This window comes from Castanea sativa, chromosome 7, assembly GCF_040712315.1.
Source record: "Castanea sativa cultivar Marrone di Chiusa Pesio chromosome 7, ASM4071231v1".
Classification (NCBI taxonomy): Eukaryota; Viridiplantae; Streptophyta; class Magnoliopsida; order Fagales; family Fagaceae; genus Castanea; species Castanea sativa.
In genome coordinates this window covers 24,137,999-24,150,242 of record NC_134019.1, presented here as the reverse complement: position 1 = coordinate 24,150,242, position 12,244 = coordinate 24,137,999, and the positions used below count along the sequence as shown (strand labels likewise).

General features: G+C 33.3%; 2 protein-coding genes across 2 annotated transcripts; both read left to right on the top strand.

Moving 5' to 3' along the window:
- Positions 1 to 4,308: 4,308 nt before the first annotated feature.
- Positions 4,309 to 6,481, top strand: LOC142643047 (glucan endo-1,3-beta-glucosidase-like). Its single transcript, XM_075817578.1, has 2 exons — positions 4,309 to 5,058; positions 5,404 to 6,481. Exons 1-2 carry the CDS (start codon positions 4,971 to 4,973, stop codon positions 6,348 to 6,350), a joined length of 1,035 nt encoding a protein of 344 aa, XP_075673693.1. The 5' UTR covers positions 4,309 to 4,970; the 3' UTR covers positions 6,351 to 6,481.
- A 3,537-nt stretch (positions 6,482 to 10,018) lies between these two features.
- Positions 10,019 to 11,593, top strand: LOC142643621 (glucan endo-1,3-beta-glucosidase-like). Its single transcript, XM_075818314.1, has 2 exons — positions 10,019 to 10,176; positions 10,484 to 11,593. Exons 1-2 carry the CDS (start codon positions 10,122 to 10,124, stop codon positions 11,431 to 11,433), a joined length of 1,005 nt encoding a protein of 334 aa, XP_075674429.1. The 5' UTR covers positions 10,019 to 10,121; the 3' UTR covers positions 11,434 to 11,593.
- The last annotated feature ends 651 nt before the right edge of the window (positions 11,594 to 12,244 follow it).

Genomic DNA, 12,244 nt, shown 5'->3' with positions numbered 1-12,244 from the left:
GGGTTGTGTTCCCCTTTTATAGTCTACTTCGCGTTGGTGTAATTATGTCTGTTAATGCTCCTCTGGGGGTTTTTCTCTTGAAGGAAACGCGGCATTAATTGACATTGAAGATTGTATTTAAGACCTATCGGATGACTGTTAGGTCATCATTGCTTTTGTAACTGCTTTGGCGCATTCATTTCTTGTCTGCTGTCTTAATAGCGTTTATTTACACTTTTAATGTACGCAGACCTGTCTTCATGTATACTGACAGGGTCTTACCCCTGCACTCGTCTATCTTCTAGAAAACCTAAATTTGATACTCGTCAAGTTTCATTCAAGTAGAATACCTCCAAAACTTACCTTACACTGTTTGGCAAGCTTGAACTATTCAGTATGGAAACATCCCTCTACATCAATCCTTTCATAAGTATGAGCACCAGAATAGTCTTGTTGATCTTAAAGACAAATGATTCAATAAGAAAATAATAATTTCACAGCTGTTAAGTAGATCATAATGGCTTTGAACCAAGTTTACAAACAAGTGGACACCTTATTATCCAGTTTAAATCTCCAAGTAATCTTAAGAACAAAGAGTGCTCATGCAAGAGGTTGTTTCCTTTACCCTATCTTTTCCATGCTCCCTTTTATGTTGATGAATGTTTATTTCCATAACATGAATGATTCGTAATTGTTTTGTTTAAAGCATGATTGTTTTTTTCCATATAATTGTTATAATCTTTTTCTTGAATGTTAATAATTTGCATGTGAACAATACTTTTTCTTAAAAATAAAAACAGATCTGCATCTTTATAAGACGTAGATTTGACTTTTTCTTAATAAAAAACGGATCTGCATCTTTCCAACTTGTAGATCTAAATTTTTCTCAATTAAAAAACTGATTTGTATCTTTTTTAGATACCAATTTGATTTTCTTTAACATATGCAGATTTTTGAAATAAAGAAAAAGATTAAACATGTTTGTGTTTGTGTTTGTTTCAATTCATGATTGCATAAATTTAAATTATGAGTGAAACTCTCTTCTTAAAGAAAAATCCTTTTCATTTTTTTTTAACATCTAAAAAAACAGATCTGATATTTTTGTTGTCAAAACCATTTTTATTATTATCATAAAACAGATCTGATCTTTTACAAAATTCAAAACCATTTTTTTTATCTCTTAAAAACATATCTGAATTTTTTAACCAACCAAAAGATTTTTGTTTTTATTAAATGAAAACAGATTTGAATTTTTTCTTGCAAAAACCACTTTTTTCTATATACTACAAAACAGATCTGGTATTTTGACAAATCAAAAATCAATTTTTTTAACCAACAAAAACAGATCTGAATTTTCAAACAAAAGAAGAGATTTCAATCATAAACAAATTTGTGTGATTTAATTTTTGTTCCACATATTCAACATATCATTCATGACATGCATAAAATGAGACATTGGTCACAAGAGTCTAGAAGACCAGACTCTGTCTAGGTGGAATGAGTGCCTAACACCTTCCCATTCTGTAACCTAGCCTCCATATTTAGATCTTTGGTTAAGTAGATCTAGTCTTGTCTTTGTTTTTATTTTGGGTAAATTGTAACTAGGACAAAAAGTCATGTATATTTGGTAGATTGTAACTAGGACCCAAAGTTATGTAAAGTTCAAATTTTCGAACTTGTATTTTTTATTTATTCAATTAATGAATGGAACATTCAGTCATGTAAATCTATATCTAGTTTTTCTTATTTTTTGTACATAAAAAAATAAGTGGCGACTCCATACCACTTACTCAAAAAGAGAGGTGCCCTAAAAAGCATACCACAAAAATCTCTCTCTTTTTTTAGAGGCAATTTTCCTGGTATCTCACAATGAGCCAAAGAGTCTCATAAATCCTTTGGACACATATTCATCAATGCATTCATATAATATCAATTCAATCATATCACAATATGTTAAAAAGACATCAATTAATAAATTCAAAAATTAAAACCATGCATAATTATATAGAAAATTAATTACACAATTTTCTCATATAATTATTGTAAGGTCACAATTCGTGCCTAGGCCCAACAAGAAGGAGAGTATAGGCCCAACAAGAAGGAGAGTATAGGCCCAAAGAGCCTAATATAATAAATTTATAGAGTGTGGGTTAGAACTCTTATTTTTAATGAGCTTAAACAATAATAACAATGGCCCAAGACTACAAAATAACAAGGATGAACGAGTTTATATGATGAATCTTATCCTCGGACTCAAGCCGAGGACCAGATGCTTATATTTCTCCTCACTTAAAGATCAATTACAAATATCCAGTCTACAGTGTTTTTCTTCCTATCTCTCGACCTCCCTATCCTTGGGACCTTTTTTCTTCTTATACTCCCACTCGCCTCTCATTTTTGCTCTCTATGTGTAGGTCCAGACTGCTAACGTTGATACTTGTCCCATCAACCCCTTTCGGAAGTCTTTGGGTAATAGCTGTAAGGCTGAAATTCACTGTTCATATATCACTTCTTCATTAATGCAACCAGAGACTTAGGTATAGAGCCTTCAATGCAGTGGTAGCAGCTTTCTCTAAGATATTTCCTAATTGTTCTTACTCTCCGTGCCCCCATGAAACATATCTTCATCTTCAAAACCTCCTATAGGATCATTCTAGTCAACATGACGTACCATCTGACCCCCATCTCGACTGGCCGAGGAGATATCCCTCCTCGGATCGCTTCCATTAGCCTCTTCTACCACAATTTACCCTTGGGTCTCCAACTCTGACATCCTTATTGTTACTAATTCGTCCTCGGACAGGTAACGATCCTCGGACAAAGCCCATGGACTGAAAGCACCTTTTGGGCCTTTTATCCCCACGATTACAATTCTATTTTAACATCACAGTTAAAAAAAAAAAAATTGCCACTACAATTACATATATGTCACATTAGAAAAAATGTGATCTAAACAAAATTAAGAATATATAGTTTTTTACTATAAATTAAAATAAATAATAAGAAAACCCATTGTGCATGTTATGACATTTGATTTTCATATAATTTTCTATATTGTTATAACTCAATTCATTTGTAAACTATGTTACAAATCCACACAGCATTTGTAAATAATATTACAAACCCATATAGCCACTTGCGTGTGGCTTATTACTTGCATAGTTTCCTTGTTAAAGGAAACAACAACAATTTGTGATACACCAACGTGATCTACACAATAACCTTGTTAAAAGAAACAAGGATAATTAGTTGTGTTCAAGTGTAACTAATACACTAACAACAAACTGGGGCTCTTTCATTTTATTATTATTTTTATCATTTTTTTTTATAGATAACCACTCAAACAATAAGTGTAGTGGTTAGTGGTACATGTACGGTACACTACTACAAAACAATTTTATATACGCGAAAAATATATTTCCATTTATTGTTCATCGTCTTCAACTTTAGACATCAATTTTTTAGATTTTTATCAAATACAACCATAATCTTTAAAAGACAACAACTTTTTCATTTAAAGTCTAAATTAAGCAAGTAAACTGTTGTTTTAAAGCTTATGGAATGTACTTTCAAACCATTTAAAAAATATTTGACATTAAACAAGATTTAATGGGTCAAAATGAGCCTGTAAATTTTGGATTACATGTAAACAATTAAAAAATTACAGCTTTTTATTTCTCTCTTAACATGCTTCAAAAATTACAGATTTGAAAATTAAAAATTACTTAAACTTTTAATTTTAGCATACATATAGGATTACATATATCAGAGATCATGACATCATTCAAGAGTGAAAACAAGCATAAGATGGCTTTGATACCAATGTTGAATAGTTATATACTTTACTAGAGGTCATATAGACACATACCTTTGGTGGAACAGATCACCAAATTGCCGGATCTTGTTCTTTGTTTGCTTTACGAACTCCTCATGATCTCCTTTGTGGAACACCTCCAAGTCACAGGAGAGGCTACTAGAGTCTCTTCAAATTTCCATGCTCCAAATTTTAAGGAATAGTAGATAGTGTCCTAGAGAGATGGCTTATTTTGAGAGAGCACTCAAAAACTAAACGTATATTCACTCATTGTATCTCTTATTAATTTGATTGATGTAGGAGTATTTTAAATACTAGTGGAGATTCTCTTACTATCAGATATATGTGATCCCTAAAAGATCTTATTTTTTAAATTTAACTTACTCTACTACTGGTATTGATAACTCATATCAATATTTGTTAAGTTTAAATTACTCCACTACTAGTATTGATAATTCATACCAATATCAGTTAATTTAAATTTTAACTTACTTATCAGATAACCCATGTGGACAATCCATGGGCCATAGTTTATGAGTTGGGTCAAAACCAGCCCAATTTCTAACACCCGTAGAGTCAACAACATATCAATTCCATGGCATAAATTGCCTCATCTGCCAGCATGCTCATTGCTCAACCTAGCAACATTAACTTAAACTCTAAACAGAAATAATGGCAGCATAATTACATACATACCTTGTTATTTTCAAGTTGAAGCTCCACACATTTAACTTACCTCATTCCACAAAAAAGTATGAATTGTCAAGTCCTATTTGTTGACTTTTATAGTTATAGATCATCCACTCAAGCTTAGCCACTTAATAGGGCTGAGCTTCTAGATTTCACATCTCAGACCAATAAATTCTAGATCATTTGTTCATGTTAGGCAGTAAGCCGAATGGCTCCAAATTAATACTAGGACTATCCAACAAGTTTGTGGAAAATGAAGACTCAGGGAAATCCTAAAAAAGCATTGTACATAGACAACATTAAACCAAAGAGAGACAAAATCTTTTTGACTTTGCAACATTCAATTTCAATGGAGTGGTTGACTGGGAAGCAGGAAAATTAATTATAGTGTGGCGTAAGGGCTTTAAATTCCTCGACTGTAAGCCGCTTGCAATGCAGAGTAATCTAAGTTGAAAACTAGTGTTTGGTATTGACTTTCCTCTCCTCCATGGCTTCATTCTATGCAATGAGGAAGAAACCTTCTATGGTTGCAATCTTGCTACTTCTTGGGCTGTTGTTTAGCCCAGAACATACAGGTCTTTATTTGTCACACACATACATACTAGAAGCTCTAGGCTCCATGATACAAGCTTATGCTCAATAGTACATATGGAGTATACTTTCTTTTTTCTTTTTTCTTTTTTTTTTTAAATTTTATTTTTAAAGATACAATAGCATTTGAAATTTATGGTCTCCACTCTATGATCATTGCTCTTTGTTATCAACACTATACACCAATAGATTTCTTTTATATATAGGCGGGATTTGAATCCAAGTCTCGTATGTTAACTGGAACCTTAGGTGGAATAGACTTAGAACTATAAAAATTATGTTGCTATATATATTTGAAATTCATTGAATCTATTCTCAATGTAATACAGGTGCACAATCCTTAGGTGTTTGCTATGGAGGGCAAGGCAATGCAAACAATTTGCCAACTGAGTCAGAAGTTGTAAGTCTTTGCACAACTAACAATATTGGAAGGATACGCATTTACTCTCCGTATACAGAAATTCTCCAAGTCCTTAGAGATTCTAACATAGATCTCATTGTTGGCGTCCCTAATGATAGCCTCCAAGCCCTTGCCAATCTTTCAGCTGCAGCTGATTGGGTCCAGAGGAATATAAAAGACTATTCCTCAAATGTCGAGTTCAAGTACATTGCTGTTGGAAATGAAGTAAACCCAACTAGTGAAACAGCTCAGTTTGTTCTTCCAGCAATGCAAAACATTTACAAAGCAATTACAGATGCTGGTCTACAAAATCAAATCAAGGTCTCAACAGCGGTGGACACGAATTTGTTGGGTGTTTTTGATCCTCCATCAGCAGGTGCTTTTAGTGACAATGCAAGGCCATTCATAGAACCAATCATTAGTTTTTTGGTTAGCAATGGAGCGCCACTTCTTGCAAACATTTATCCTTACTTTAGAGTCAAGTACAACAACCAACCAGTCCCCTATGCCTTATTTACTGCCACAGAAGTTGTGGTACACGATGGCCAATTGGAGTACAGAAATCTGTTTGATGCCTTGATGGATGCTCTGTATTCTGCACTTGAGAAAAGAAATGGAGGAAGTTTGAAAATTGTAGTCTCAGAAAGCGGATGGCCATCTGCTGGTGGTGCTGTGGAGACTATTGAGAATGCAGGCACATATTATAGAAATCTGATTAATCATGTGAAAGGAGGGACTCCAAAGAGGCCTGCAAAGGCTATAGAAACTTACTTGTTTGCCTTGTTTGATGAGAACGTAAAGATTGAGGAAATTGAGAGACATTTTGGCCTATTCTACCCAAGCAAACAGCCCAAGTATAATGTTAATTTCAATTGAAAGGTTCACAGTGGGGTGTAATAAAGGCCTTCTCTAATTACTATTTTAACTAAGAGTGGATTTTGTACGTTTACTGTGGCCTTGGCATTGTATTAAAGTGATATTTTTCTAATAAATCAAGTAATTAAACACATCTTGACACTAATAAATCAAAGTATTCAAATATAATAAATGGTTGCCTTTCTCTCAAGCCATTTTACTTGCTGATACTTTTGAATGATTACTTGTCAGTTGTCACCATTGTTTACTCGACTGAAAGCATTTACAATACTAAGACTTATATCTTTGACCATAGACTAAATGCATAACTTGTAGAGACTTGAAATTTATACCCTTTTCTCTCTTCATGAAATTAGTACTACAACGTTTAAAAAGTGAGTATATATATATATTTTTTGATGAACAAAGTGAGTATATTATTATTACTACCAACAATTAGCCTAGCGTCTTCTCAAAAAAAAAAAAAAAAACAATTAGCCTATCGGAAACAAATGGATCCGTGAGGGCTATGAGTAAGGCCCAATGTGCCTAAGGTCCATCAAAATAAATTACAAAAACTCCATCAGACCTCTTTGACCGTGGCCCAATGGACTACTAGTAAGATATCAACCACAAAAGTACATGGATTTATATATGACTAAACTACAAATTATACCTTCTATCTTTGACCAATTTTCAAGTTTTTTTTTTTTTTTTTCAATCCCTCAAATTTAATCTATTTTCAATTTAGTTCTTCCATCTAGTTTTATCCAATCTCGCCGTTAGTTTTAATATATATATATATATATATATATATATTTATAAAACTTTTCAAGACAACATTATTTTGGTGCACTTTAACCGTATGAATTGGATGGAAAGATTTCTTTGGAAACAATTGGAAATTAAAGGAAAAAAAAAGAAAAAAGAAAATAAAACTTTTAAGGACTAAATTGAAAATAGATCAAAGTAAGAAATTGTAAGTTACAGTACAAATGACAATGGGGTGAAATAGAGTTGGACCAGGGACATTGGGTTCCATACCACCCTCATCGGGATGGTTGGAGGTATTTTACTATAGTTAATGAAGTAGATATTAAATTAAAACACATAAATAAACATTTGATGAGATGGGTAGGGCGAGTCAGATGAGGCAAGCAAAATACATCCTTGCCCTAACACCTCTTTATGGCAAAGAAAACCTGTGCATAGCAAAGTGGGGCAAAGGGAGTCAAGTGTAGCGCAAACTTTTAAATATTCCTAACCTCATACCAGATTCTTTTTCTCCTTCCAATTTCCTCTCTTCTTCTTTTATAATAGCACATTGATGTGAAATGCAGAAGCATCAGGAAGTAGAACACGTCTACTTCTAAAAAAAAAAAAAACACTTTTGCTTTTAAAAATAATCTTAAATCCACGAGAGTTCCTTGAATTCACAAGGGTTCTTGAATTCACAAGGGCTTTTAAATCTACAAGGAGAAAGGGTATGGAATCTACCAGAGAATAGAAAGACAAAAGTCTTAATTTTATTGAATAAATAATTTTTTTTTAAAAAAAACATGTACAGAATTAGGGGTCTATTTAATAGCTTTGTAAAACTTGACAGACAAAAAAAAAAATTCTAAAATAACTCCTAATTAATACCTAACCATAACAGGAATTAAATTTGACCTAAAAAGCATTAAATGCACCTAACAACAAGGAAATAATAACCATAAACCTAAAATAACGAAAATTAAAAATTAAATACCAAAATAATAAATTACAATAATTAAATAGTAGATTGTGTCATACATCAGATCTCTCCACTTGAAACAAACTCGTCCTCGAGTTCATCTTTGATATCTGTAATTCTCCGCTCCAAATAAACAAATACTTTGAATGCTTAATCCCCTTAATCTTTTTCCATACTTGCAACTCATCAATAGAATAAACAAATCAACTTGAATTTCTTTTTCCTTGGTCTTCATGTAATTGTAGAGATTTACCAAATAAGAACTGACAACTGAATTAAATCTATCAACCCCAATAAAATCAATAAACTTCGGTGTATCGCTTACCACCAAAATAAAAAGATCCTGAGATTGACAATCATATGATTTGATTTCATTGAGATCCTTGAAACTTTCTTCCTCAATGGTCTCTACCATCTTGACTTCAAGATCTTTCTCTATAATAGGATCTTCATTATTCTCTTTCACAATAATCTTGATTTGAGGTTTTTCTTCCATAACAAGAATTTCTTTAGAAATCTATATTTTATTCTTTGACTTCTAAATAATTTTCAATAACAATATTTTCTTCAACATGTAGTTCTTCCTTAATGGTAGAATATATGGTTCTTCAAAATAATTCAAGTGTGAACTTTTTGGCCAATAATAAGCTTGTTTTGTATACGATAAAAGTTCATCACAATCGAAAGGATAAACGTTTATAGCAAACATCTTTTTCATCATTGGCCATGAACGAATTTTATCTTTACCTCATCTAATTCTATTAGACTGTATTCGTTCCCACCAACGTAGGGCATATTCACTAAGTTTATACAAAGCAAGTTTAACTTTTCTCTCATAATAAATATTCTCAAAGTCAAATAAATCTTCTAAATTAAGTAACGAATAAAAAAAAATCATCTTTTAAAAAATAACCATTAAAACTTGCAAATTCTTCTATAAGGTCTATATGAATTTGCTTACCAATAAGTTACCCGTGAGTTGTCTCTGCGACAGTTATCTCTATTGGTTTCATACTCTAATGACGGCATACTAGTAAAGATATTTGTGAGCGCTACTTGATCTAAAATTTCTACAGCTCACATGTTGATTTCACAAATTTATTAGGCTCGTAGACTAGGACATTTATGTACAAACCATAACGAAATCTCTTAATCGTACTTTCTTTGTTCACATATTTAGTAGGATTAGAGATCAGATAGCCAAGTTAATTACTTTCAAAAGGATCTTCTTTATGGGCGATAAGAATAAACTGTCATTACGATATCACCCCACGTCTGAAAGGGCTGATGTTTTGCTTAATTTCCATCGTCTTGATCAGCTAGGTGAAGGCTATAAATAACATCATTTTCCTTCCAGCATAACAAAACAACAACGTGCTTGACTTCTCAAACTTAATTAACGGAATTCCTTGTTGAGAATTGCGTAAAGATTATAAGATATATATATATATATATATGCGACTACATGACTTTGAACTAATGGATTATGATCTATAATTTATGGCAACTGGGTCAGTCATAATTTGTAACTTGTAAGAGATAACGGGTCAGTCTTCTCAATTGACTATAATTGATCTGGACCGTCAATCAAGCATAGACCTATAACCAGACGTTAAACTAGAACCGCCACAAACCTGGACCATTGGATTCAGGTCAGGCCCCTTAAATTAGACAGGAGACATTGCATCTTAAATTACCTAGACTTTTCAAGAAAAAAAAAGATAGGTACATGCAGACAAATAAATGTATCGTACGACTTTACTATTATGAAATACTTACGTGTCTTGTTAAGGGTCTTGAACTTAAACATACGTGTCTTGTTAAGGATCTTGAACTTAATTTTTTTTTTGCTTGCAACAATTGGTCAATGGTATATGTACATTGATTTCCCTGGAGTGATTGACGGAGTCATTTTATGTATAGGACATGTCTAAAGCTCTAAAATCCTAAGGCTTTGCACTAGCCTATAAATAAATGAAGGGATAGGTTATAGAGATAGCAATAGTAGAGGTATCTGTTTTAAGCATTAAGAGTTAGTTTTTCATCTTCTTTTCCCCATGGCTCCAATGTTGCTCCTAATTGGTTTTTTGATAGCTGGGCTAGAATTAACAGGTATATATGGTCTCTCCCCCTGTGCATTTATACTGCATGCATAACATGGTCTAATCTTTTGATGATAGTATTGTCTTGGTTTTTAGAACTGTGAGGATCCGGAGAAGCTCTATATATTCTTTGGTATCACATCTCTTTCACAGTAGATCAATATGGTTACTATATATCATTCAAAACTTTGTTTTTCAAAATCTTTCTCTCACCACAGGATGATAGGAACACAAAGATTAAAAGAACCCGAAATTAGTTCTTTTCTCCAGTCCTTTTCCAATGTTTACCATCAAAATCTGTCACAACTTTGATGCAGGTGCACAATCTGTTGGCGTATGTTATGGAAAAAATGGAAACAATCTACCAGCTGATGGAGAAGTTGCTGATCTGTATAAAAGCAATGGCATTGGGAGGATGAGGATATATGACCCAGATCAAACAACTCTCAACGCCCTCAAAGGATCAAACATAGAACTCATCATTGGCATCCTTAACAACAATCTTCAAGCCCTCACTGATGCTACAGCTGCAACAAATTGGGTCCAAAACAACATAAGAAATTACTCGCCGGATGTCAAATTCAAATACATTGCTGTTGGGAATGAAGTACATCCTGGTGATGCTGAAGCCCAGTTTGTTCTACCTGCCATGCAAAACATTCATAATGCAATTGTAGCTGCCAGTTTACAAGATCAGATTAAGGTTTCAACAGCTATAGATACAACTTTGTTGGGAAATTCTTACCCTCCATCAGCGGGTTCATTTAGTGATGCTGCAAATTCATATATAAGCCCAATCATCAACTTCCTAGTCAGTAATGGGGCACCACTTTTAGCCAATATTTACCCTTACTTCAGCTATACCAATAACCCTCAAGACATAAGCCTTCCATATGCCTTATTTACTTCACCAGGGGTTGTGGTAACAGATGGTAGTCTTCAATACCAAAATCTTTTTGATGCATTGTTGGATTCACTCTTTTCTGCTCTTGAGAAAGCTGGTGCACCTAATCTACAAATTGTAGTATCAGAGAGTGGTTGGCCATCTGAAGGTGGTACTGCAGCTACGGTAGACAATGCAGGCACTTACTACAAGAATTTGATTAATCACGTGAAGGGTGGGACTCCGAAGAAGTCTGGACAAGCAATAGAAACTTATTTGTTTGCCATGTTTGATGAAAACCTCAAGACTGGATCAGAAATTGAGAAACATTTTGGTGTCTTCTCTCCTAATAAACAGCCCAAGTACCAAATTAGTTTCGGTTAGATAGTGTGGACTGTGTGGTTACCCATGCAAATACGTGAATAAGTTAAATAAGTGTGCCATGAGCCATGTACCCCCTTTAATGAATAAGTTTCCTATACAAATATAATTCTCGTGTTGCTTGGAAAAATGGATGAAAAAAAATCATAAGTTGCTTCTATGATGCCTTTTTTCTTCTTCAACAAGTTGAATCGTGAGAGTTTGAATCTAAAATCTCCCTATAGAGCATGAATTAAGTCTCTTTATGTTATGCATATTGGTAAAATAGACATAGAGTTAAAACAATATGCACCACCAACTAAGAACAAGTACGACTCCCAAAAATGTTGGTCTAGTAGTTCTCGGTTCTCCTAACTCATGACATTTCTTTACAATGTCAAACATTCAATTTTCCCGGTCTTTATGCTTTCATGTATCTTTAATGTTGCGTTTATGTTAGAGATATATTAACCCGTTAGCATAAGCCTAAGCCTAATTCTACTTTGTGTGCAAGCTAAGTCTCCTACTTGTACTAGAAGTTTATTAGTCTAGGGTCTAGGCTACTATATATACATATGTTATGGTCCATTGTAACACATGATTTGTACTAAACTCTAATATATTATTGATGTAATTCTTTAGGGTTTCCTCTGTGGATGCACGTAACTCTCGTGTGTTACTGTGTTATACACTTTATGCTTTCACTTCCGTATTCATACTAGCATATTCAACATGGTGTATCAATGTTAATATTTAACAGTTTAGATGGGATGGATAGAATTATTCTAAGGGAACCAAAAAATTATTATTTTGTTTTTTTGATTGGTTGGATAGA

Bases quoted from the DNA above. Each gene is read 5' to 3' on its own strand.
- LOC142643621 (XM_075818314.1), top strand. From the start codon at position 10,122: ATGGCTCCAATGTTGCTCCTAATTGGTTTTTTGATAGCTGGGCTAGAA. The intron at 10,177-10,483 runs GTATATATGGTC...ACTTTGATGCAG, and splicing joins AGCTGGGCTAGAATTAACAG to GTGCACAATCTGTTGGCGTA.
- LOC142643047 (XM_075817578.1), top strand. From the start codon at position 4,971: ATGGCTTCATTCTATGCAATGAGGAAGAAACCTTCTATGGTTGCAATC. The intron at 5,059-5,403 runs GTCTTTATTTGT...AATGTAATACAG, and splicing joins GTTTAGCCCAGAACATACAG to GTGCACAATCCTTAGGTGTT.